At 40.3% G+C, this 27,721-nt stretch overlaps 2 protein-coding genes across 2 annotated transcripts in view; both read left to right on the plus strand.

Annotated features, from left to right (window-relative positions):
* Nucleotides 1-4,895, plus strand: part of LOC309559756 (major histocompatibility complex class I-related gene protein-like) — a gene marked incomplete at its 3' end in the record, with an annotated part of 86,016 nt that extends 81,121 nt beyond the window's left edge. The window contains exon 6 of the mRNA XM_082263192.1: nucleotides 4,855-4,895. Coding sequence (XP_082119318.1) covers nucleotides 4,855-4,895 — 41 coding nt within the window. The remainder of the gene's footprint in view (nucleotides 1-4,854) is intronic.
* LOC309559451 (class I histocompatibility antigen, F10 alpha chain-like) overlaps nucleotides 1-21,472 on the plus strand; it is a 751,751-nt gene extending 730,279 nt beyond the window's left edge. The window contains exons 7-8 of the mRNA XM_082262719.1: nucleotides 18,545-18,590; nucleotides 20,797-21,472. Coding sequence (XP_082118845.1) covers nucleotides 18,545-18,588 — 44 coding nt within the window. The 3' untranslated portion in view covers nucleotides 18,589-18,590; nucleotides 20,797-21,472. The remainder of the gene's footprint in view (nucleotides 1-18,544; nucleotides 18,591-20,796) is intronic.
* The last annotated feature ends 6,249 nt before the right edge of the window (nucleotides 21,473-27,721 follow it).

Consider the following 27,721-nt stretch of genomic DNA (forward strand, 5'->3'; position numbering starts at 1 on the left):
ACTGTTGCACATTTGGTGTGTGGTCTCCTCCCCATGATCCCATTGGAAGCGTAGCTGGTGATGGACTTTTGTCACTTATTTGGACTCTGATATCTTGCACATTTGTTTTATTGTGAGAGCTTTGCTAATGCAGAGTTTTATTTTGGAACTGTGATTTTATTGTTCAGTAGCGCTGCTTGTGCAGATTAACTTAGTTTATACGCACCTTGTTTTTATATTTCACTACTTTAGGCAGCTGCTGTTTTAACATTTTAGAGTTTTATTGTCTATGTGCGCATGTGATACTGCTGCATTCATCATTAAGCGCTGGGTGATTGAGTTTGAGTTTACCCTTAGCACTCAGTCCTTTTTTTCAAACTATGGGATATATTTATGGAATTTCTGTTTATTTTCTTACTAGTAATGGCGGTGATTGGCGACTTATAGCGGAACTGCAATTTTGCGGTGGACAAATCAGACACTGACTGGCCCAACTTTTTTGGGAACCAGTGACTCTAATACAGTGATCAGTGCTAAAAATATGCACTGTCACTGTACTAATGACACTGACTGGAAAGGTGTTAACATCAGGGGAGATCAAAAGGTTAAGTGTGTGCCTAGCCAGTGTTTGTGTACTGTGTGGGAGGCGCTTTTACTAGGGGAAAACATGGATCCATGTCCATGCCTTCCCTACTGACAGAACGACAATTTGCCTTATTTTCATGACAGCGAACAGCAAGTCCGTGGTACCCGCTGATCAGCTCCCGCTAAGGATTCTCAGTTGAAACTGTCATTTATTGTCCACATACATACACACAATTGTATCTTAAAACCAGCCAGATCTCCCTTTTGTTATCTCACGTCTATGGGCAGACAGCCACAAGTCCTGAGTTTACACACAAACTGTACAAAGCATATTACAGACTGACATCCAATGGGGGATTTACTAAAACTGCTGCACCCAGAATCTGAGGCAGCTGTGCTTATTAACCAAATCCAATCAGCTTCTAACTTCAGCTTGTTCAATTAAGCTTTGGCAGTAAAAACTGGAAGCTGATTGGATTCTATGCAGAGCTGCACCAGATTTTGCACTCTCCAGTTTTTGTAAATAACCCCCAGTGTGTAAATCCTTCCGAAAGTATTCGGCCCCCTTGAACTTTTCGACCTTTTGCCACATTTCAGGCTTCAAACAAGGATATAAAACTGTATTTTTTTTGTGAAGAATCAACAACAAGTGGGACACAATCATGAGGTGGAACGAAATTTATTGGATATTTCAAACTTTTTTAACAAATAAAAAACTGAAATATTGGGCGTGCAAAATTATTCAGCCCCCTTAAATTAATACTTTGTAGTGCCACCTTTTGCTGCGATTACAGCTGTAAGTCGCTTGGGGTATGTTTCTATCAGTTTTGCACATCGAGAGACTGACATTTTTGCCCATTCCTCCTTGCAAAACAGCTCGAGCTCAGTGAGGTTGGATGGAGAGCATTTGTGAACAGCAGTTTTCAGTTCTTTCCACAGATTCTCGATTGTATTCAGGTTTGGACTTTGACTTGGCCAAACACCTGTATATGTTTATTTGTGAACCATTCCATTGTAGATTTTGCTCACACCCCCCTCCTTATATTTCAATTTTGTCTTTATCCCTCCCCTGCCCTGTGTCTTATTTACCCTCATTTTTATCCTCTTTGACATGACCTAAACAGAGCAGTATCCATTATAAATGGATGTAAACACACCCCCCTCCACACAGCAGAACTGTGTTCTGAATAGACAACCCGCCATCTGCTGAGCTCTCCCTCCCATCACAAATGTATCTCATGTGTCAGGAACACTTGTCTAAAAATGTATCTAAAAAAAAACAAAGTGTCAGGAACATGTGTAAGAAGTGACTCAAAGGAACAAAGCACCAGAGAGAAATGACACTTAGAGCTTTGGAAAGAGATAAGTAAACTGCAGATATATGTGCTTTGCTCAAATTCCATGACTGGGGTTTACAACTACTATAAGGTATGAATGGTTCTTTATATAAAATGTACACATGGTAATGGAGATAAAATGAAAAATGAGGCTACATACTTGTGATATGTATGGGATCCTTGTCTTTCAAAGTAAGACTGTTTGATTGGGCAATGTAATGTAATTGCAATTCGAATGAATCTGGAAAGTGCTAACTGTATGGTGAATGCTGAGAGTATATTGTATGTTATTATGAAACTCAATATAAAGTTTACCTGTTAAAAAAATAAATAAAATCTATTGCGAGTGTGCAGATATAAAAATATTTTTTTCAAAACTGTCTGTCTTTTTTTGTTTATAGTGCATAAAAAAAAAATTTCAGAGGTGATCAAATACCACCAAAAAAAAGCTCTATTTGTGGGGAAAAGGGACAAAAATTGTATTTGGGTACAGCATCGCGCGACCGCGCAATTGTTAAAGTATCACAGTGCCGTATCACAAAAAATGGCCTGGTCATGAAGGGGGGTAAATCTTCCAGAGCTGAAGTAGTTAATTGAATAAGCTGAAGTTAGAAGCTGTTTGGCTACCATTCACAGCTGCACTAAATTATGCATTCTCCGGGTTTAGTAAATCAAACCCTAAGCTGGCTGTATTTTATTAGTTTAGTGAAGCACTAAGCAGTAAAGCAAGGATAAGGATGTCACCCCTGGGTATGTCAGTAATGGAAGCTTCCATATCCTATCCTGAAATGTTCCCATTAAATCCAGGAACCAGTAACTATTTATTGAAGTAAACCTCATTAAATTGGTCCTTAGTTTATAGTACAGGATCCTTTAGGTCTTTGCACCATTTAAATGTCATTCAAGCTCTTGAGTCTCCTAAGACTTGTAGCGCCCTGTCACAGCAGATTCTGTAGTCATGCCCCGCCCACTGTCTTCCCATCCCATGCCTTCTTATTGGCCAGTGAGGCAACTAATAAAATTGGTGGCCAACACAAAGGCATGAGAGATAGTAAGGAGAAAGCCAGAATGTGACTATGAAAGCTTCATTAAGGCCGGGTTCACACTTAATACGGATGCGGCTCACAGCAGGGGTCCGGGTGTCCCTGTTCTTCATTTCAGGGATGAATCAGGCCTGAATTTTTGCCTAAATTTGGATCTGAAATGAAGCCAAAGACACACAGGGCTCCTGTGCAATCCGCTCCGCAGGCGCCCCGGAGATGTGAGAATCGGCTCCATTGAGATCCGGGCACACTCTCCTGTCATGTGAATTGGATGTGAGGAAACCTGCATCCAATTCACACCAGTGTGATCCCAGCCTTACTGGTTATATAAGGCCTTCTATATACTTGGGGCCAGCAGGCAGTAATACCAGGCTGTTGAGAAATGTTTTTACCACTCCCTGACCACCCCTTTTTTCTAACACAATGGCTGGAGGGGGGGTGTACACATGCGGCAGCCACAGTGCTTTGCATCATGGGCATAGCAAGAAATCATCCCTCCTCACAACACATTGAAGGTAATGACACAACCCTGCATCTCTGTACATTGCACACAGTTTTGGTTCAGTGGTGCAGGCTCTGGGTTAAAACATAACACCTCATATCCACCTGTCAGATGCCCTCTGAAAAGCATTCCACTGTGGATCATTCTTCAGAGGGTGACAGAACTGTAAATGAGCTCTAACAGTTTATCGAGGAGTTTGAGAATCTCTAAACCAAGTTTAATCTGAGGCTTAGAACAGAAACATGCTTTATGAAACGGGGACCAGATAACAGAGAATTCATGTGTACATAAAGAAAGGTCCACATATTGAAGAATTTTTTAAATCTGCTGACTTACAAGGGGTTAAGTCCAACAAGTTGTTTGCCACCACATCTACTTATCTTTTTTTATTCACTATTTGCAGTTGCACTGAGTGCCGGGAGTGCAGCTATCACTATACTGGAAGCGCTCTGGCAGGAGAGATGCAGTTGCTGTGTGCTCACCCCTCCTCCATTATCCATTCACAGAATACTTTGTAGTTTGTGAATGGGTCCATATTATACAAAGGCTTCCATGACTGAACAAGTGGAGAGGAGGAACAAAGAGAGTGTCTGCATACAACTCTGCAGATTCTATATCTGAGATCTGAAGGTCCAGCGTTGGAGTGTCAAAACCATAGCGATAGCTCAGTATAAACTGTATATTGTTAATAAAAGAGATAAGTCCATGAGCTGGCATTCACCTTGTTGGACTCGGCCCCTTAATAATCCAGCAGCTTTTTAAAACTGCTGAAATCCCTGAATTTCTTCAGTAAACAAATCTGAGGACACGTGTCTTCCTTGGCAACAAGAGAAAACAGCCAGAAAATGAAGCCACATTTTGGAGCATTGCTTAATCCACTACTGGGATTTCTGCAGTTATATCTAAGGCATTACAATTATTAAAGGCCCCTTTCACACTTGTGCCACTTGTCCTGCGACTTGGGACTGCAAAGTTGCCTGACAAGTCGTACTCCGTGATTTCCAATGAGTACCGTTCATATATGTGCGACTTCAAGTCACAACGACTTCAAAGTAGTCCCTGCACTACTTTGGTCTGACTTTGATGTGTTTCGAGGTCCATAGACCTCAAGATTACACAGGCATTGCTTCAAGTCCAGTCAAAATCGCGACAAAATCGCACTACTTTTAGGTCTCACAATTGTGAAAGGGGCCTAAAGCCCAACCATCATATAGCAGAGCAAAGCAAGAAGCAGAGCCTGAATATCTAATGGACGCATATGGCTGCCCCCATGTACAAAATTACCAAAACAATGATAATTGTGCTTTTCAACTATTGTATATTGTATATTGGTAGAAATTTTTTAAAATGCAGTTTATGGGTTGCAGTTCTATTTTTTGGTTCCTAACTCCATGTCTTCATATTTCAGAGAAGAACAAGACTGACTACAGAAGCACCAACAGTGAGTAATGTTTGCTGTATTCCTCTGTGTGGTATTTTATATTATGATTTGTGGAATGTAATCTTTATATAGAATTTTATAAGGATCCTCTATGCCTGATACACAATTTATTCCAGACTGCAATGATAACCTCCTCATTATTGTTATTAGTGATTTCCATACACTCTAATGTCACACAAAGTACAGAAAGAAGGGAAAGTGCTCCTGGGCCATTCTGTTTAGGGATGAGGAATGACCTTCTTGGCCTTCTATTGTTACCTGGACCTGTTTTTATTTTATGCTGTTTCTCACCACTCAGTTGGACGGCTTTTGGAGATCCTGTGATAAAGACAATAGATCCTGTGTGCTGTACTGTGTGACTAAGAAAATAGGTTTTTCTACCTGTAAAACCAGTTTCTGGGAGTACAGTACCGGACACAGGCCCCTCCCCCTGTTCTTCTCATATTCCTATTGCTTTCTACAAAACTGAGGCCAGCTGGTAGTGGGCGGGGCTATATAGGGGATCCAATAACAATCCTCTGCGCATAAGTGTCATAGTCCAACAGGAAAAGTCTCTTATAGTAGATATGGATAATCCCCTTGGAGCCTTGCTGCCCTCTAGGACTGGGGTTGTCCTCAGAGACTCGGAAGAAATAGATAATCACAGAGGGCGCACTGGCCTAGTGCATTATCCAACATGATTTATATTAACAGTAAGACAAAATAAAATTCTACTCACAAACATATGTGGTTAAAACACCAATCAGGCTACTGATCATGGCTCCACTATACCAGGCTGGCCAAAGACTCGAGGTCAGGGGGGACCTCAGCAGGGTCCCTGTTGGCTGACGCATTTCAAAGCTATGTCCTTCTTCATCATAGCCGAAAACCTGGTTTTGACTCTGATGAAGGACATACCTTCGAAACGCATTGGGACTGCTCTATGCAAAACTACTGCACAGAGCTGGTAAGTATAACATGTGTGGTATTTTTTTTTTTTAATAGAAAAAGCCTTTAATATCACTTTAAACAAAAAAAACACGTGCTGTTAGAAATAAATTTCCATCCTGCTCCTTCAAATTTTCTCATCACTGCAGTTGAAAACAAACATCGATTTTTATTTTACTAACAATTAGAAAATTCTTAAAATGAAACAATTTTAAATATTTTCTATTTGTGTATACCCAGCACCAGTTTAAAATCCTGTTTCATCATGTCATGTGTGTTTATTTTCGTTGGATTTTTTTGTGAATGAGTAGCCAGGGGTAATATGTATTCCTTGCTCATTCACATAGGGGGAGGGCTGGATTCTGGGGGCCCTCTTTCACATAGGGTTCCCATTTAAAATCCATTATATATATATATAATATATATATATAATGTGACTTTTTCTTATGTACATCTTAGAGGTGTGCCATTCACAGACAGTTTTAGGACATACCTCATGCACAATATTTAACCCTTTCACTGCCATTGACATAAGCCATACATTAGCTACAGCGGGGGTTTTATCCAACCCAGAATATGTTTAAATCTGACAAGCCAACTGTCAGCTGTAAGACGGAAGTGATGGGTAGCTTTACACTTGCCCAATCACTTCCACATATCCCAGGAACAGTCAATCCCCCGAATATGTCCATGCCTTGTTTGCTAGTTTTTACACACTCCCATTGGTGGACCTGGGACTGGCATGGCAGTACTGCCAGGCGGAAGGAAGGGATATTGGTATAAGAACCCGAAGGTTCTTATTAGGAAGGGCAGATCAGGTTCAATAGAAGGCAGGTGAATCACCAAGGGTCCAAAAGATCCATGATATCTCGCCAAAGAGAACCTGTCACCAAAAAAGCATCACATATGGGACTTGTTCCCTTTCTGATAAAAATAAAGGTTAGTGAAGGAAGTGTAAATGAACAAAGTTCTGTCAAAGCACCTCAACCCTCCCTGATTTTTGAGCCCACATACACGCACATAATAATATAAACACATGAATTGAGTTTGCCTATGCATGAAATTGTCAACTGCACTACACATTCTATATAATGCCATTCATGAGGGAGTGAGAGCAATAATTCTAGGCCCATTATTCACAGGTAACTCTCAATTGATGACCTGTAGGGGCTTTTAAAGCATCAACTATAGAAAAGGTTAGGGTACCAAAGTTTGCTGCCATTTCAGGGACGCACACAATATTAAGACTTGACATGTTTGATATCTATTTACTAAATGCAACCTCATATTTTACATTTTATCAAAAAATGAACTCTATCAATCACAAAATGTCAGTGAAAATTACACTAAAATTTAATTCTAAACTGTTGTGCTAATATCATGTGTCATAAAAAACTTCCTATATTTTATTCTCTAGGGTCTCTGATTTCAGAAAATGTATAATGTTTTGAGGTTTTAAGTAATCTTTAAGTCTTAAAGGTTTTTTTTAAAGATGTTAAAAAGAAATGCAAAAATGACACTGGCACTGAAAGTGTTAAATTAATTTTATATTCTAAATGTTTAGAGCTCCCCGAGGAACTGTGTGTTTTTTTTTTTTTTTTTTTTTACATTTCCATTGGTACACATTTCCAAGGGCAGTGCCCAGCTATCGATGCCCTTTATTCGACAATCCCTTGCCTGTTTGCTTAGCAAATGGAGATCATTGATTTTCAAGTTTTGCCTTCCATCGGAGAGTTTTGCTTTATGCCCCTTTCACACTTGTGCGACTTGTCCTGTGATTTGGGATTGCAAAGTCGCATGACAAGTCGTACTCCATGATTTCCAATTAGTACTGTTCATATCTGTACGACTGTAAGTCGCAACAACTTCAAAGTAGTCCCTGCACTACTTTGGGACGATTTTAATGCGTTTTGAGGCCCAAATACATAGGCAGTCCAGTCAAAATCGTGGGAAAATCGCGCGACTTTTAGGTCACATAAGTGTGAAGGGGGCCTTAAGGTTTGCAATTTGTAGACTCTTGGCCATGTTTTCTGCAATTCAACGCCAAACACATTCGCCCATCACAAATTTGTTCCTTTTAAAAATGTGATCATTCCGGATAGGAACTGTTATCTGTTGCTATGGTTAAAGTTTTTAATTGTAGATTTTTATCATACAAACATCACCTAACTGACAAACACATCATACTAATATTGTTATTGGTGTAATGAGAAGGAAAGAGACCCATGTTCTTTTATTAAAGTCACTGCTGGGCCTCACCATAGATATGGTAGTGATTGCCGCCTCTGCCATCCATCTTCTTACGCCATTCAAGTTCTCTGTATACTGGCCATGTATGTGAGATTTATCTGATATTACACTTGTGACAGACCCAACCAGGACAGGGGCTTTTGGAGGGGACAGCAGGGTGGCCTGTTGCCTTCTATGGACACTGGCTTTTGAGGGGGCTCTATTCTTGGTAGTTCTGTGCCTGGGGGACCCTTGAAGTGGTTTCCAGACTTTGGGAATCCAGGTCCAGGATACAGATTTTGGGTGCTTGGTGCCCAAACCAGCAATGACTGGTAAATAAGGTTATCTGTGCCTTTGCCCCATTGTGTGCCCCCTAGGTGTGAATTGCCATTTGTAATTGAGTCACCTATTGTTTCTGTCTGTCTGCTCATCTTTTGGAGATGTGATTAATATTGTGTCCACTTTACCTTGTTATCCAACCATTGTGGAATGTGGGGGTGTGGGTTTTGATCTTATAGGTGGTGTGAGTAGGTGCTGCCTCCGTCCCTAAGTCTTGAAAAAAGAGGGGGTTTTTTTGGTGTCTCAAGCCAAAGATGATGGGACTTTGTGGGCAAGTAAGTATCAATTGAACATGAGTAAAATTATATCTCAATTTATTAACAAATTTACATAGAAGTAAAAAATAAGAAAATATTGTAACTCAGTTGTGAGTATTGGTGTTGGGTACAGGCCCAAAGTGATAAAGATAAGAATAAGAGAAGAAGGATTCTCAGTGAATCCGTGACACATGTGATAAGTTGTGACAGTTTTATGGATCTTGTCTCTGTGTATTCCGTATGTGGGAGGTTCACAGAGTTTCATCCATAATTTCTGACGCGTTTCGGCTGTATCAGCCTTTTTCAAAGTTTTTCTGTCACCCAGCTGTAATGTATAATAGATAATATTCAATATTTCCATTTGTTGGAAATATATGTGAAATTAGTATATACAAAAATAATAATAATAAATACATACTTGTATTTTAAAATCTTGTTACTGCAAACCAAAATTGCCTCTGTCCCCTCTAAACCTGCAACAAGGAGCCGTGTGGTACCATGGTCTGAAAGGATATATTAGTTGTATTTTTTATCGTATGAAAAATAAGGATCATATACTGCCAATGTTGGCTACTCACATCCAGGTTTGGAGATGTTCATATAAAGATATTGGATTGTTGTTCCAGTAATGTCCTGGATCGTTCTGGAAGGGGTATATATATGTATATATTATATTATATTTCCCAAGGTAAGTAATTAGTGTGGGTGTCCAAGCCCAAATAAACACTTACATTTGCAGATTTATATACAGATTTAGGGGAGGGGAAGGTATCTCTCCTGATGCCGCAGTCATAAGTAGATTGCTGCCGCCAGTTAGCCGTTCTGAAAAGGGTCATATGTCCATGAAGTGTTTTGTTAAAATTTGCAAGTTTGTGGGTAAAATGTATTTAAATTTGTGACTTCAAGTAAAAGGACATTCGTCTAGACTTACATTTTTTCAAGGAGGTATTGGTGTTAAGAAGAGAGGTAGAGGTGATATCCTTCACCGCCGCTGGTCCACGTCCGTCCTGTTCCCTCTGCAAGAGGGAAGTGAGGGTGGACGTCGGCTCCCCGGCCTTATAAAGCCGTTCGCGCATGCGCATAGTGCGCTGCACGTCATCGGCTTCTTCCGTCAGTGACTCAGGCTTTCGTACTGCGCAAGCGCCTGGGTGATGCGCGCGCAGTACAAGCCGGTCCTGACCGCTCGGCCGCCGACACAGTGTATGGGAGATCTAGGAAACGACTCAGCCGTGGCCGGCAGGTTTCCGTCTCCATAGTAACCCCTGTCACAAGGAGGTGGCAGGGGCTTACCGTGCCGGGTGCAGGATGGGGGGAAGAAGAGAAACAAAGTGGTTTGCTCATAAAAAAAACAAGATATACATCTTCATATGAATATTACATAAAGCTGTTACATGTGGTACAGAAAAGAAGGACAATAAATAAATGGTAATTCTATATATTATATATAACATTTTTGGTTCGTTTTAACAGCAGTAATTATATCTAGATGCCCGAGAGGATATCCCCAATGGGGGTGTTGAAGGAATATCCACAGGTCTGGCACACCAGAAGGGGGTCTGGGCCGGAATTTTTGAAGGGTATTGAGTGTGATCTCAGAGTTCTAGTATCTTGGGATAAATCCCATGATATATGTATGGTCTGATTGGTGGTGGTTATATTTTTTCTATGATGTTAGTCTGTTTTGCCAGATGCAAAACCCTCCAGAAATGGTCTGAAACTTTCTGTTTCGTTAAGTCCTGGGTATGTGGTGGCATTTAGACGCCTGATCCATCTCATCTCCATCTGTAAGAGTTTTTTATTCCAATCGCCCCCCCGTTGCGGTATGTGCATTCTCTCTAGGGCGATGAAAGTAACTTTCGGCATTTTGTTGTTGTGCATGTTTTTGACATGTCTGCCAAGCGGTAGATGGAAATTGCATATTTCCATACTTTGGATATGCTTATTGATTCTCTTGCCCATTTCCTGTTTGGTCTTGCCAACATAAAACGACCCACATTCGCACCTCATAAGGTACACGACTCCTCTCGTCCTACAGTTGACATAGTGTCGTGGTCTAAAATGTTCACCATTGGGGAGGATGGTGTCCGTACATTTTTTTATGACACTGCACTGTGTGCAAGTACCACAAGGGTATGTACCTTTATCCTTGCATGGATCTTTCCTTTTTTCCTTAAATTCGCTATGTATTAGGTTTTGTTTGAGGGAGCCGGCCTTTTTGTAGGTCACTAGTGGGCCATCTGGTACAAATGGTTTCACCACAGGGTCTTCACTTAATATGTTCCAGTGTTTCTGGAGGATTCCTTTAATTTTGTAATGTTCATTTGTAAATCGTAGAATAATACGACTTTTTTCTCCTTGTTCTTTTATTTCGTCCATTTTTTTAGTTTGAAAAAGGAGTTTGTTCCTTTGTCGTTTTTTTACTTTATTAAATGCTTTCCTGAGAGTGCTTCTGGTATACCCTCTTTCTAGTAGTCTACCCGTAAGGAGATCGGCTTCTTTTTGGAAATCATCCTCATCTGTACAGTTCCTCTTTAATCTTAAGAATTGGCTATATGGTATAGCTCTTTTCAATGATGTTGGATGGAAACTCGTGGCATGCAGGATTGAGTTCCCCGCTGTTTCCTTGCGGTAAAGAGTGGTTTTGATTGTTCCATTGTCCTCTTTCAGTATCCAGGTGTCTAAGAATGCAATCTTACTCTTATCATAATTGAGTGTAAAATACATGTTATATGTATTTTTGTTCATTACTTTCAAACATTCTCCAATTAAATTTTCCGGACCTGTCCAAATGATGAAAATATCATCTAGGAAACGTTGCCATAGTAGTATATGGTCTACAAAAATGCTGTTTTTCTCTTCGGCTAGAAAATCAGATTCCCAGGCTCCTAAATAAATGTTCGCATAAGATGGTGCATATTCCTCCTGTAGTAGTATCATCAATTTTTTTGAACATTCATTCAAAATTTCTTCCCATTCTTTTTTCATATTGGTGGTAATATTGTCCATTGTTGGGAAGATTTGTATGCGGAGACCTACTGGGTTAATGTTTTCCGTTATGTATCTCTGAAAGGACTTAATGTGCCAGAAGAGGGCCGATTTCCTTTCTAGGTATTTTCTTAGGGTTCCAAATAGGGCCATAATGTCTGAGTCCTGTTGTTCCTGTCCCTGAAAACTCTTCTGAATGTCTGACATGAGGGCATTCCATCCATCTCCCATCAGGTCTCCCGTGGCCATCTCTTCCATTATAGGAAGTTTGTGTATTAGTCTCAGCCTTGTTGGTTGAGACTGCGTAGGGTGTGGGGTGTGGTGTCCCCTTATTCTTGTGATATTATCACTGAAAAGGGGGAGAAAGTACTGCCCAACCCTTATAATTAATTAAATTATAGGGTCCTGCTGAGCGACCCTGTAGAAATAATTTATCTGTTTATGGTTTCTTGTCCACCTAAAGATCAGTGAGAACATGGATGTATTATCCATCCGGTTTATTTGAACGAGGGGGGTGTGGGTTTTGATCTTATAGGTGGTGTGAGTAGGTGCTGCCTCCGTCCCTAAGTCTTGAAAAAAGAGGGGGTTTTTTTGGTGTCTCAAGCCAAAGATGATGGGACTTTGTGGGCAAGTAAGTATCAATTGAACATGAGTAAAATTATATCTCAATTTATTAACAAATTTACATAGAAGTAAAAAATAAGAAAATATTGTAACTCAGTTGTGAGTATTGGTGTTGGGTACAGGCCCAAAGTGATAAAGATAAGAATAAGAGAAGAAGGATTCTCAGTGAATCCGTGACACATGTGATAAGTTGTGACAGTTTTATGGATCTTGTCTCTGTGTATTCCGTATGTGGGAGGTTCACAGAGTTTCATCCATAATTTCTGACGCGTTTCGGCTGTATCAGCCTTTTTCAAAGTTTTTCTGTCACCCAGCTGTAATGTATAATAGATAATATTCAATATTTCCATTTGTTGGAAATATATGTGAAATTAGTATATACAAAAATAATAATAATAAATACATACTTGTATTTTAAAATCTTGTTACTGCAAACCAAAATTGCCTCTGTCCCCTCTAAACCTGCAACAAGGAGCCGTGTGGTACCATGGTCTGAAAGGATATATTAGTTGTATTTTTTATCGTATGAAAAATAAGGATCATATACTGCCAATGTTGGCTACTCACATCCAGGTTTGGAGATGTTCATATAAAGATATTGGATTGTTGTTCCAGTAATGTCCTGGATCGTTCTGGAAGGGGTATATATATGTATATATTATATTATATTCCCCAAGGTAAGAATCTGATTTTCTAGCCGAAGAGAAAAACAGCATTTTTGTAGACCATATACTACTATGGCAACGTTTCCTAGATGATATTTTCATCATTTGGACAGGTCCGGAAAATTTAATTGGAGAATGTTTGAAAGTAATGAACAAAAATACATATAACATGTATTTTACACTCAATTATGATAAGAGTAAGATTGCATTCTTAGACACCTGGATACTGAAAGAGGACAATGGAACAATCAAAACCACTCTTTACCGCAAGGAAACAGCGGGGAACTCAATCCTGCATGCCACGAGTTTCCATCCAACATCATTGAAAAGAGCTATACCATATAGCCAATTCTTAAGATTAAAGAGGAACTGTACAGATGAGGATGATTTCCAAAAAGAAGCCGATCTCCTTACGGGTAGACTACTAGAAAGAGGGTATACCAGAAGCACTCTCAGGAAAGCATTTAATAAAGTAAAAAAACGACAAAGGAACGAACTCCTTTTTCAAACTAAAAAAATGGACGAAATAAAAGAACAAGGAGAAAAAAGTCGTATCATTCTACGATTTACAAATGAACATTACAAAATTAAAGGAATCCTCCAGAAACACTGGAACATATTAAGTGAAGACCCTATGGTGAAACCATTTGTACCAGATGGCCCACTAGTGACCTACAAAAAGGCCGGCTCCCTCAAACAAAACCTAATACATAGCGAATTTAAGGAAAAAAGGAAAGATCCATGCAAGGATAAAGGTACATACCCTTGTGGTACTTGCACACAGTGCAGTGTCATAAAAAAATGTACGGACACCATCCTCCCCAATGGTGAACATTTTAGACCACGACACTATGTCAACTGTAGGACGAGAGGAGTCGTGTACCTTATGAGGTGCGAATGTGGGTCGTTTTATGTTGGCAAGACCAAACAGGAAATGGGCAAGAGAATCAATAAGCATATCCAAAGTATGGAAATATGCAATTTCCATCTACCGCTTGGCAGACATGTCAAAAACATGCACAACAACAAAATGCCGAAAGTTACTTTCATCGCCCTAGAGAGAATGCACATACCGCAACGGGGGGGGGGGCGATTGGAATAAAAAACTCTTACAGATGGAGATGAGATGGATCAGGCGTCTAAATGCCACCACATACCCAGGACTTAATGAAACAGAAAGTTTCAGACCATTTCTGGAGGGTTTTGCATCTGGCAAAACAGACTAACATCATAGAAAAATATAACCACCACCAATCAGACCATACATATATCATGGGATTTATCCCAAGATACTAGAACTCTGAGATCACACTCAATACCCTTCAAAAATTCCGGCCCAGACCCCCTTCTGGTGTGCCAGACCTGTGGATATTCCTTCAACACCCCCATTGGGGATATCCTCTCGGGCATCTAGATATAATTACTGCTGTTAAAACTAACCAAAAATGTTATATATAATATATAGAATTACCATTTATTTATTGTCCTTCTTTTCTGTACCACATGTAACAGCTTTATGTAATATTCATATGAAGATGTACATCTTGTTTTTTTATGAGCAAACCACTTTGTTTCTCTTCTTCCCCCCATCCTGCACCCGGCACGGTAAGCCCCTGCCACCTCCTTGTGACAGGGGTTACTATGGAGACGGAAACCTGCCGGCCACGGCTGAGTCGTTTCCTAGATCTCCCATACACTGTGTCGGCGGCCGAGCGGTCAGGACCGGCTTGTACTGCGCGCGCATCACCCAGGCGCTTGCGCAGTACGAAAGCCTGAGTCACTGACGGAAGAAGCCGATGACGTGCAGCACACTATGCGCATGCGCGAACGGCTTTATAAGGCCGGGGAGCCGACGTCCACCCTCACTTCCCTCTTGCAGAGGGAACAGGACGGACGTGGACCAGCGGCGGTGAAGGATATCACCTCTACCTCTCTTCTTAACAGCAATACCTCCTTGAAAAAATGTAAGTCTAGACGAATGTCCTTTTACTTGAAGTCACAAATAAAATACATTTTACCCACAAACTTGCAAATTGTAACAAAACACTTCATGGACATATGACCCTTTTCAGAACGGCTAACTGGCGGCAGCAATCTACTTATGACTGCGGCATCAGGAGAGATACCTTCCCCTCCCCTAAATCTGTATATAAATCTGCAAATGTAAGTGTTTATTTGGGCTTGGACACCCACACTAATTACTTACCTTGGGAAATATAATATAATATATACATATATATACCCCTTCCAGAACGATCCAGGACATTACTGGAACAACAATCCAATATCTTTATATGAACATCTCCAAACCTGGATGTGAGTAGCCAACATTGGCAGTATATGATCCTTATTTTTCATACGATAAAAAATACAACTAATATATCCTTTCAGACCATGGTACCACACGGCTCCTTGTTGCAGGTTTAGAGGGGACAGAGGCAATTTTGGTTTGCAGTAACAAGATTTTAAAATACAAGTATGTATTTATTATTATTATTTTTGTATATACTAATTTCACATATATTTCCAACAAATGGAAATATTGAATATTATCTATTATACATTACAGCTGGGTGACAGAAAAACTTTGAAAAAGGCTGATACAGCCGAAACGCGTCAGAAATTATGGATGAAACTCTGTGAACCTCCCACATACGGAATACACAGAGACAAGATCCATAAAACTGTCACAACTTATCACATGTGTCACGGATTCACTGAGAATCCTTCTTCTCTTATTCTTATCTTTATCACTTTGGGCCTGTACCCAACACCAATACTCACAACTGAGTTACAATATTTTCTTATTTTTTACTTCTATGTAAATTTGTTAATAAATTGAGATATAATTTTACTCATGTTCAATTGATACTTACTTGCCCACAAAGTCCCATCATCTTTGGCTTGAGACACCAAAAAAACCCCCTCTTTTTTCACCATTGTGGAATGTTATGTGTTTATGCTTATGATAATGTGTAATGTACGTTGTGTATGCAGGGTTGAGGACTTGGTGCTAAATGGTCTAGACACCTAGGCTTGTTTAACCGCTTCCAGCCCACCCGCCACAGTTTTACTGCGGCAGTACGCCCCTCCTGCGCGAACCGACATAGGTCTATGTCGGTCGCGGGACTGCAGCTAGGGGGCAAGCGTGCGCTGCCACCAGCATGCTCCCAGCCCCTCTCGTCAGCGGGGACTCCGATGCACGGGGCATGTGGCTCCGATTGCCGCCTGCCACCTGCGATCGCTCCCCACTGAGAGAGAAGGAATGGTCAGCTGTTGTAAACACAGCTGACCATTCTTCTCTCTGGAGTGATCACAGAGTGCTTGTGATCCTTCTATGTAGGATCACAGGTCTCTGTGATCATTTCAAAAGCCCCATACACTTATAATCACTCCCCTAGGCTCACATTTAACACTTGATCACCCACTGTGTTAACCCCTTCCCTGCCAGTGTCATTATTACAGTAACAGTGCATATTTTTAGCACTGATTACTGTAGTAATGGTACTGGTCCCCCCAAAAGTGTCAAAAATGTCAGTTAGGGGTCCGATCTGTCCGCCGCAATGTCATAGTCCCACGGAAAATTGCAGATCGCTGCCATTACTAGTAAAAAAAAAACAATAAAAATGACATAAATCTTTCACGTAGTTAGTAGACGCAATAACTTTTGCGCAAACCAATCAAAATACGCTTATTGCGATTTTTTTTTTTTCTACCAAAAATATGTAGCAGAAAATAATTTGGCCTAAAATGTTAAACAATTTTGATTTTTACATTTTTTTTTTTTGGGAATTTTATATAGCCGAAAGTGAAAATTATTGTTTTTTTGTTTTTTTTTTTCAGAATTTTTAGAATCTTTTTTTGTTTATAGTGCAAAAATTAAAATTCCCACAGGTGATCAAATACCATCAAAAGAAAGCTTTATTTGTGGGGGAAAAAAGGACATCAATTTGATTTTGGTACAGCATACCATTTTGGTACAGCATCGCACAACTGCGCAATTGTCTGTTAAAGTAATGCAGTGCCGAATCGCAAAAAATGGCCTGGTCGTTAAGGGGGCAAAACCTTCTGGTCCAGAAGTGGTTAACCCTCCTCTTATGTTAGGGTCAGAACCGACCCGTTTTCAGGTTTTGAATGTCTTTAAGTATCACATAAATTTGTTTATTGCATCAAGATTTTTTTACTTTGTCAGGAACCTCTATTTAAACAATGTAATAGAAAAAGAATCCTTTTCACTAAATTATAAAATACTGTGGTGAAAATTAAGACGTTTATGGTGTTAGGGTCAATTCGGACCCAGTTATAATATAGGATTTTAGGACACTAATAAGTGCCAAAGCTGAAATCCTAAACACCCTCTTTGCTTAGTAACACTGACAGCCAATCCCCTCTCAACCCTGTGAGCTGTAGTTAGGGAGGGGCCTATCTCTTTTCCTGCTTGTCTGCTTCTCTAAATAAAGTAAAGAAACATAGGACCAATACATTTCAGAGTTGCTGACTTTATTTTACCATTTTTTAAATTTGAAAATGAGAGGTATGCTATCAAAAGAAAGGTCTAAGGGGTCACACCAAAAATATTAAAACCAATCTTTTCAAGGATAAAGAAGCCTAACAAGGTAACCAAGAGATAAGAAACAAATTTGATGATAAATAATTATTCAGAGGGTATTTTATGGCTGATTTAAAACACGGGTCAAAACCGACCCGTTAACATCATGGATAGTAACAGAATTCTAACATAAGAGGAGGGTTAAGTGACTAGTTGTTTAAAGCATAGCTCCGGGCTCCTTCAAAAACAAATAAAAGTCAGTAGCTACAAATACTGTAACTTCTGACTTTTAATATTCAAACACTTACCTGTCCACAAATCCAGCAGTATTTTAGGCCAAGCTGATTTTTTAATCGGCTCTCGGATGCTGAAGCCTCCATCTTGGGTATGATAAAAGCCAGTTCCATACTGTGCATGCCTGAAACAGCACGCTGCGCTTTGTGAATGGCCCAGTGGCGGGGGAAGGAGGAGCGGGGGCCAGACTTCTGGATGAGTCCGCTGCAGCAAAGTCAGCTGGAAGTGGGAGCAGGTATCTATCAAAACCAGGTACCTGCTCCCCCCCAAAAGGTGCCAAATGTGGCAGCAGAGGGGGAAGGTGGCAAATAAGCAGGGCTTCCCCTTTTGGTTGGAGCTCCAATTTAATTAGCTTAATGTTTATGTTGGCTGTTCCTTAGCTATGTTAATTATATCCCTGTTTACAGTTTGCATTGCATACGTAAATGTGATTAGGCTCTACCTGATCTTGTGTGCTATATATTCTGTGTGAGTTTACAATAAACAGTTCAAGTTCCAGTTTGCACCTAAGCTAGTGTCGTCTATTACTTGGGTGCTCAGCCATAATATCTGGTTCCTGGGTCCAGACTGGAGGAAGCTGTATACTAATGGAAGCACCCAAGCCGGATGCTGGATGGTTCTGTCTCAACCCTGATATAGCCATCTTAGTACTGTCCATAATACTTTTTTTATTTGCACTAATATACTCAATTGTTTCTGTCGCAAGTGCACTAATATGGCTACAATCACCTCAAGCAAGTTAGTACTATAATAGAAGCACATGGTAATCATTGCTTTATATTTTACAGCTTCTGACACCGCTTCTGACAACTCCAAGGAAGTGAAGGCCTGAATGTAAGTTTTCAGTACTCAATGTTCTAAATTTTGCTACATTTGATTTGACACATGTTGCCCAAAGAAAACATACTAGATACTGCCTCATATGTCCAAGGAAGGTTATAAATCCCATCTTTGATAATATATGGTATTCACTATAAAAATTGTGAACATAAAGTCAAGAGGTCCATAAACTCAGATCTTCGCCTGCTTCTACCTACTAAGTCACTTGGTGGCCCCCAGGTGGTCCTGGGCTAATGCAGTTTTTACCCATTTAACCACTTCCTGCCCACGCTGTAGCCAAAAGATGGCTACAGCATGGGCTTACAATGCTGGGAGGGCGTACATGGACATCCTTCCGTGTCTGCGCTTCCCACGCATCCCCCACAGCGTGCGGGCAGCGCGCTCTGTGATCACTGAGTACTTCACAGATCAGGGTAAAGGGCCAATGACAGCTGATCACAGGATGTATACAGAAGCCGGTCATCGGCTTTTCTTTCCTCACATTCAGCGTGAGGAGAGAGTAAGAAAGCTGATAACCCTCTTCTGTTAAAGGGAGGTCAGCACTGATTATCAGTTTTCTGATTATCAGTGCAGTCTCATCAGTGCCCACTAGTGCTGCCAATCACTGCTCACCAGTACCACCTATCAGTGCTGCCAATCAGTGCCCATCATTGCCTCATCATCAGTGTCGCCTATCAGAGCCCTTTAGTGCTGCCTATCAGAGCCATTCAGTGCCCACCAGTGCTGCCTCATCAGTACCATCTTATCAGTGCCCATCAGTGCAGCCTCATCAGCGCAAGTTTTTGGTCTTTTTTTTTTTGTTTGTTTAGAAAAAATATAAAACCCCAGTGGTTATTAAATACTGCCAAAAGAAAGCTCTATTTGTGTGGAAAAAAATTATAAAAATGTCACATGGGTACAGTGTTGCATGACCGCGCAATTGTTATTCAAAGTGTGAGAGCACTGAAAGCAGAAAATTGGCCTGGGCAGGAAGAGGGTATAAGTGCCCAGTAGGCAAGTGATTAAAAAAACAGCCCTGCAGTCACCACTCATATTTTTCGTCAGTGGATTTTATCACTATAGATTTCCCTGGACATATTGGGGGCCAAGTCACACTAGGAATTGTGGTAATGCAACTGTGTAAATGCAATGCATTACCCATTCTTTAGGGTGCACTGCATTAGGGCAGCCCATTTATTTTAAACAGTCTGGCAGTGCCCCATAGCATGAAAAGTGACCTGACTCTTTCTTCCAATGCAGTGCATGACAAGTGTGCCATTGTGTGTTGCAGTGCAGGTGCAATGCCTGCTATTGTAAAATTGCTTTGGGGTGATTTGCTTAATGAATAGCACCTTAATGCACCACACCACACTTCGCTCATTACTATAACATATAATTGGCCCTAAATGGTACTTTTTTATTGGTTGAGTTAATAAAAATTGCAGGCTTTCAAAACAGCTCAGGTCTCTTGTTCAGGTGATGCGAATGGGAGAACTTAGCTGTCTCCGAAGCTATATATTTTTTGTCTAGTTTTCACAAGTCTTCTATTTTATGTTAAATAGTCAAGGTATGCAAAGAATTTTTAATTTTTTTAAACATGAGACCGCCGCTCACCATAGCCGATCCTGGTGTGGATGTATACATGTGAAAGCCTCAATCAATGCTGCTCCTCAGGCCAGGCTCCTTGAAATGTTTTGCCCTTACCACTGGGGCTTAAATAACCCCTATGGGCAAAACATGTCAGGGGATATTGTCTGAGGAGAGGCATTGACTGAGGATTTCACATGTATACATCCACACAAGGATTGGCTATGGTGAGCGGTGGTCTCATGCTTAAAGGTTCATTGCTCACTGGATGAGTTTTTCTTACGCTGGCATTCCTTCTATCCTGAGTGCCAATGGGGCTCTACACCTAAGCCTGGAGCGGCACCACTAAGCACTAATGACTTTATTATTAAGAAATGTTATATGATCCAAATTAGTGTTATTAACAAAAGCTGTACTATCCACAAATATGGAAGGATGTGTATTACCAGAGTACAATAAAACTGATTCAGGTTTTCAGCGTGTAGAACATGTTGGGTGACGATTCAATTTTACATTGGATGAACACTGTACCTTTCCTCACATTTATGGATAGGACTGATAATAAAACATTTACTGAGAGTAACAAAACGTCTGATATAGGACTATATAAATATATACTTTTTTTTCTTTGCAGGTCCACAAAGGAGAAGAATGGAGACTGTTTTCTTTATTTGTATACAATTCTAGCTTTGTGTCTTTCTTTTTAAAAATACGCACTTTGTGATTAAGGAGAACCTGTCATATTCTAGAATCTGTATAAATGCAAACATAATTAGTTGGTAGAAATCATGTGCTCTACTATGATGTTAGGACTTTTAGAAAATTTTAAGAAGACAGGTTAGGGAATTTTAGAATCTATACCACACACCAGATATAAAGTGACAGAGACACTTTAAGTATTATACATTCAGTAGCTGGTGGGATCTGTGGCAGCCATTCATTCTGCATTTTTTGGAGGTGAAATTCCATGGTTCTTCATATCCATTGCTGATTTGATATTGTAATGCAGAACACTGAGGTCATCTTTGTGAAAAGTATTTATTACATGTTCCATTATGCCTACTGAAGTATTAAATGTGTCCAATATAAATGTCCATACTATACTGGTAGCCATGTTGTCTTCCAGAGTCCAGAGTTGTCCTCCTTCTTCTGAAATGTGCCTTAAATAAGAACTGCTGTGTTGACCACAGCCACCAATCATATTTAGACTTTCAGATCACAGCCTTACAGTTGTACGGCCAATAAATGCCATCACAGCCCCAATTTACTGGTAATCAGCATGTGCGCAGGGTAACCTCAGCTCTGAAACCCAATCAACTGAACTATTACATAGTTTGGAAGGACTAATTTTCTAGTTGACTAAACTGGGAGTAGATTGCAAAGCTACTACTAGCATCTGCTTCACCAAAGTGTTGTGAAATTTGCTAAAATTCGCTCATTACTAGGCATGAATAATAGTGACAAGTTATCTAGTGTTCTTCCTTATAGTATCGGATCTGTCAGAAAAATGGATTTGTGTGCTGTTTGGAAGATGGATCTAGCATTAGTCCTAAACTATTGCACTGTGCCATGTAGTTTGTACAAATTTTCTATGACTGGGGATTCTAATTGTTGTATATAACGTGACATTTTTGTAGGATTATGATTACCAGCAGCGCACGCTGGATGTATATACTGGGACAAAATAAAGTAATGGGTTGCTTAAATATTTAAACTTTACCTTTCCACTTGATAAGTAAATGATAATTCACCTTATGACAGGTTTGCTTTGTTTTATAGAACTTTTATAGATGTTATATACTCCTAATCAAAATCATATTACTAACTGTTTTATGCTTAAAGTAAACCTGTATTTTGCCCATACTAAGGGCCTAATTCATAGTACCGCTATTTGGCTAACGCCGGGATTTTTGCGAACCGGCGAATTTGTACGTCTGAAATTGGTATTCAAAGTACGGCGGGCGGCCAATAACGCCTAGTGTTAGATTCATGAAGATGCTACAATGTCAGGGCGCGACTTAAAAACAGGTCAGCTAAAAGCTCGACCAATGTTTTGCCAAATTTTTCCCTGTACCCCTGAAAATCCCAAATCACTGTAGAAGATGTGGAGATAAATTTTGAGATGACTAGCTTTTACAAAATGTCAAAAACTGACCTAGAAAGAAAGATATCTGCAAAAGTGTAGAAAGTAAAAACAGCTCCGCAAGTCCCGAGCTGCAAGTGCGCGAATGTGCGCATGCGCAACGCCAACTAAAAATCCGCTGTATTGCCCATATAAAATGGAAAGAACCGGCGGATTTGAAAAACATGCACACTTCTACCAAGGGATCCCTTAGTAAACACCATCACGTTCCATACACCTTTCCTGCTAACTCTGAAGTAATAACAGTGAAATCTACAGTATTTATATAGAACCTCCACATTATCTAGGTTATCCCACAAAATATGACATTGGGAAACATGTACTCAGATAGAAGAAAAATAGATGTAAAACATATTTCAAAGAAAGATTATTAACATTTCACAAATATATAGGAAATGTCACAATTTGGCCAATATTCTATGTGCTTGAAAAATTATGTTACTCTAAATATATTACAAATACAATTTCTTCCATACGGGTATGGCCAAGTGTTAGCATTTTAGTACACATTTAACTGCAGGTATATATCCCTATACTTGGCTAATGAGCAAAGTCTGGCCAACAAACAAATATAGCTTTAGCTCTCAATATTGCTAGATATTGACTTTATGTGGCATCAGATTTTTGGCTTAGATATCTGTTCAATCTTCACAATCCCAACTCCCAACAAAAAAAAAACCTGTGTTTCAATTGTTTACCTAAATATATATTTCTCTCTCTCTCTCTCTCGCTCTCTCATGTAATTGTATATATATGTATGTATTCCTGTATCTACACATTATAAATAATGAATAGCAAACTTGAACTGAAAAATTTCGCTATTCACATATATACTCACATACATACATGTATTAGGTTGGTTTAGGTCTCTCTCTCTCCTCTCTCTTTATTTCTATTTCCCTTTTTTTGTAACTGAGCATGCTCCAAAACACACAGGACACACACAGTTAAAGTTTTGCCTGGGAGTTACCATTACTGGGTGTGTGTTTTCCTTGATTATATATAGACCACTCAGACCGGAGCAAAGATTTGGCCTGGCAAGAGGTCCAATATATTTGTGTGTGACATGCTTTATGTTTAACATTTGGGGGCCTTTGTTATTTATGGAGGTGGGATTTGGCTGTGTTGTCTGTTATGTACAAAGACACATAGCCCACTTGACTCTCTGTAAGTATTTTTTGGTGTTAACATAATTGTGTATTGTTCTGTCAATATGCACATGTATCCGAAGATTATTGGCTCTGTGTCGATGTATATGGTATAACTGTTGTACAAAGGTTGTTTTTGTCAAAAAATTTACATTCTGTGGCTTCAGTGTGATACTGGGGAGACTGTGCCAAAAATATGTCATGTTAAATGTTTGAACTGTGTATCCTCTTTGTAATAAAAATTGATGGTGTTGTGCGTGCATGTTTCAAATGTCTTCTCAAAATGTATTCATGTTTATAAATAAAAAAGTTTTATGGTGTCCACAAATGCATGTTTTTATCTTTATTTTTGTTATATTTGTTAGACATGCTGAATGGTTGTGTAAGGTGACTGTATTTTGCGAATTCGCTAACATTAAAAACGGCGTTCTCACATTAGTAAATGCAACCGGAAACGACACTATTTGTGGGTGCACACATGTCCGGAAACTGTACAGGTCCTCCCGCATTTCTGAACACTATGGCGATCGCTCTCTTTACAGCGGAAATTGTGGCTTTCATCTGCAAGGTGAGGGGGGGGTGTTGTGTGTGTGTGTGTGTGTGTGGGTGCGTGAATGTGCGAGATGTAAGTTAGCTGGGGGGGGGGTTTCGCTTATCTAGCGGGTGTGCAACTAACTTTTTCTCTAGTGATATGCGCATGCACTTGCTGCCTATTAGACATGAGATAGAAACTTCCTGTTAGAGAAAGTTCCTGTATGTGAACCTGTTCCCTAATATATATATATATATATATATATATATATATTAGATATATGTATATCTCTTTATATTTAGATAGATATATATATTTATTTATATATATTTATATTTAGATATATATTTATATATCTATATATTTTTATATATATATATATATATATGAATATATATATAGATACATATATATATATATATATATATATATATATATATATATATATATATATATATTATATATATATATATATATATATATATATATATATATATATATATATATATATATATATAATTAGTTTGGAGTTTTTGACAAAATGATACACAATTATCTGTTACAGAATACCATGACGCTTTAGAATCTGTCTAGATAAAGACACATGTATAGCCCCTTTTCATATATGCAAGATTGGAAACATTATATCCCCTAAATACATTGTGAAAATACTTTTTGGCTTAAATACATACATACACACAGCAAGGTTTGTCTGAGAGTCGCCATCATAAGATGGATGTGCAGACAGCAGCTAATTTGTTCACCTGAGATGGAATGAGTGATCACAAAAATCTAGACTGGTCAGTGGTCATGTCTTCAAAGGATTGCATTGGAGAAATCACCTCTAAAGGCAACACATGAGTGTATAATCACTTGATACTGAGACTCATGTGTTAACACTGTGATTTGCCAGCGTCTTAATGGATCACATTCCCAAACACATGCGTCTCACACTGCCATATGTGAATCCATGGGGGTGTCCATTGCAAGTTAAATACACCCCCAGATCCCATTGCTTTGTTAATTTACAGATCTAACTGGAATCTGATGGCACTGCTGTGAACCACTATGCCATCAAATTCTGCTGGGGACATTTAAAAAGGTTTATGTGTGATTGGACTGTGATTGTGTGGATAATTCTGCCACATTAAATTGATCCAAATTTGTTAGGTCAATTAGATTCAGGGAATGTCAGATCTCCCCTCTAATCTGTGTATTGAAAGGACAATTGAGAAAATGCCAATATCATGTAGAGGTAATCACCAGTGTGGGTCAACCTATGTCATGGAGGTAGATTTGGACATCGATGTATATGTATCACCAGAAATGGGATTCTTTGTTCTACAATATCTAAAAGACGATCTAGCATGTTTTTGAAAGAATGTACATTTTTGGACATACTTTGGCTCAAACATACACTGCTCTTTCCACAGCTCCTCCTCCTCTGGGATTATGACCGTGTGAACACACATCTTCACCAAAAGCACAAGATCATGTGTCGTGTCTGGATGAGGCTGCGGCGGAGATTCCAATTCCGGCCCCTTGTGGTGGATCTCCAGCGGGCCTGGAGTGATGCCAAAAGGCGCTCACCCAGGCTCCTTCAAAAGGCTGTGGAGCAAATCTCCGGTAAGTAAAAATATACATTACATGTGACCAGATAGATTACTATTTTTTGGGTAGGTGGACATGTGTTTAGGTATGCAACAACACAACCACCACCCCCCCCCTCCCTCTTGCCCCTACCTTTCCTACCTCCATCAAGTGTCTCTTCACAACCTTTATTACTACTATGTACATTAGTCTTTTATATGTTTCTTTTTTCTCTTCTGCTTCTAGCCAAAGCGGACGGGCGACACCCTCTTGTGCTTTTGGTGAAGAAGGGGAGGAGGAGGACTGCCACACTGCGCTATGTGTTCCCAGAGAGCGAGCCACTACAGCTGCTCCGAATTGTGGATGGTAAGTAGAAACATTTTAATTGTAGAAATGTCAAATCTCTAATCACATTTCACAGAGCCCCCTTTACATCGGAGTCTCCAGACTTACTACACTGTAAGGGGGAAGTCTGAAGACTGATGTAAGGAGAGTCCTGGGAACCATGATTTGAGGGGGGAAGCTGGGGACTCTGGTGTAAAAGGGAACTCTGTGGTCACCAAAGCTCCCCCATGCATCAGAGCTTCCAGATACCCCCTTACACTTCCCTTCCTCAGTCCACCACAGTCAAGGGCACGACAAGTCCCACTGCAGAAGGCTGCCATACCTGAGTCACCACAGAGGTGACTGGAAATTCCAGTATAGTGCACTGCCATTCCTCCCTGAGGAATGGAAGCCTGCTATGCTTGAACTTGTACTGCTCTCTGTAGGGGACTGAGGAACTACTGCCTGCTATGCTAAGACTTGTAGTGCCCTCTGTGGGGACTAAGGCATGGCAGCCTGCTATTCTGCAACTTGTAGTGCCCTCTGTTAGGGACTGAGGATTCCTCTGTCCTCCACATTCTAGGGCACTATAAGTCCCAGCATAGTGGGCTGTCATACCTCAGTCCCTCACAGCTCGGGGCAAAAACAACAGAGTTAAACATCTAAAGGACAACTCCAAACAAAACTACCAATAATGGACAGAGTCCATATGCTATATAATGTCAAAGACCCGCTACCCCTCACCTTCCACCTCGGGTGCTGTCATTGTGTAGGGCAAAGGGCTCCATCTCCACCATGTTTGGCTTTCATATCAGATATGCAGGACTTGCTCATCTCCACTCTCTTCCCTGGCAACTGACTCTGGCGTCATTGGGGGTCTTTCCTCCTCTAGAAAACACCCAGGGGCCCTCTCCTTGTCCCCCAGCCACCCAGGGCCTTCTTCTCCTCCTCCTCCACCAACCATTTTCGGACTCTTCCAACTTCCCTGGGGCTACTCACCCCCTTTGCATAGTAGACACCACAAATCTATGACCAGCCTGCAAAATAACAAGTCTGGCCCTGGTTACCTGTATGTTCCTGGTCCAGGGCAGTGCTCTCCTCCCAGAGCATCAACCGATGATAGCAGAGTGAGTTGACCGGGCAGTCACTTCCTACTGGTGCAGGTACACACCTACCGATTCCTCAACATCTTAGGATTACATGATCAGACGGCCAATCCCCAGGCAGAGAAGGAGGGGTAAGTGTCAGCGGACAACAGACACCTGGCAGCCGCAGTGAAGAGACTGCAGCACACTGCTGCAACTTTTAGATCCGAGAAGCAATCTTTTACTTGGGAGATTTCCCTGTAGGTGCGAGGCCTTAGGCGACCGCCTAATTTGCATGGTACCCTCCTGTTTTGAAACATGGTCAATGCATCTCATTGGTGTAAGTGCACTTCTATGTTCTGAATTGTAGGGGCATTGAGTATGGTGCTAGCATGATGAGAGGTTACTGCCTATTTGTGTCCATAAATAGTATATAATGTTTTTTGTTTATATTTTTTTTTTAGAAACAAGTGACGAGGATCTGGAGGCTCAGCCTTCTCAGGCCCACTGTAAGTAATGTGGATGTGCTGGTGTGTTGTGTATTAGGTCTAACTTGGAGGAATGATTGTTTGTTTTGTTTTCTTTTGTGGTTGATTTAGCTTCAGCAAGAGAGGAGCCTCAGGCAGGGCCAAGTTGCCTGGACCCGGGGCAGGAGGAAGTTGGTGGCCAAGAACAGGCCGATTTGTCCCTCAGTGAGGAGGACCTGGGCTCTCCTCAAATGGGAAGTAAGTATTCTA

Source organism: Pelophylax lessonae, assembly GCF_965119305.1.
Source record: "Pelophylax lessonae genome assembly, chromosome: 7".
Classification (NCBI taxonomy): Eukaryota; Metazoa; Chordata; class Amphibia; order Anura; family Ranidae; genus Pelophylax; species Pelophylax lessonae.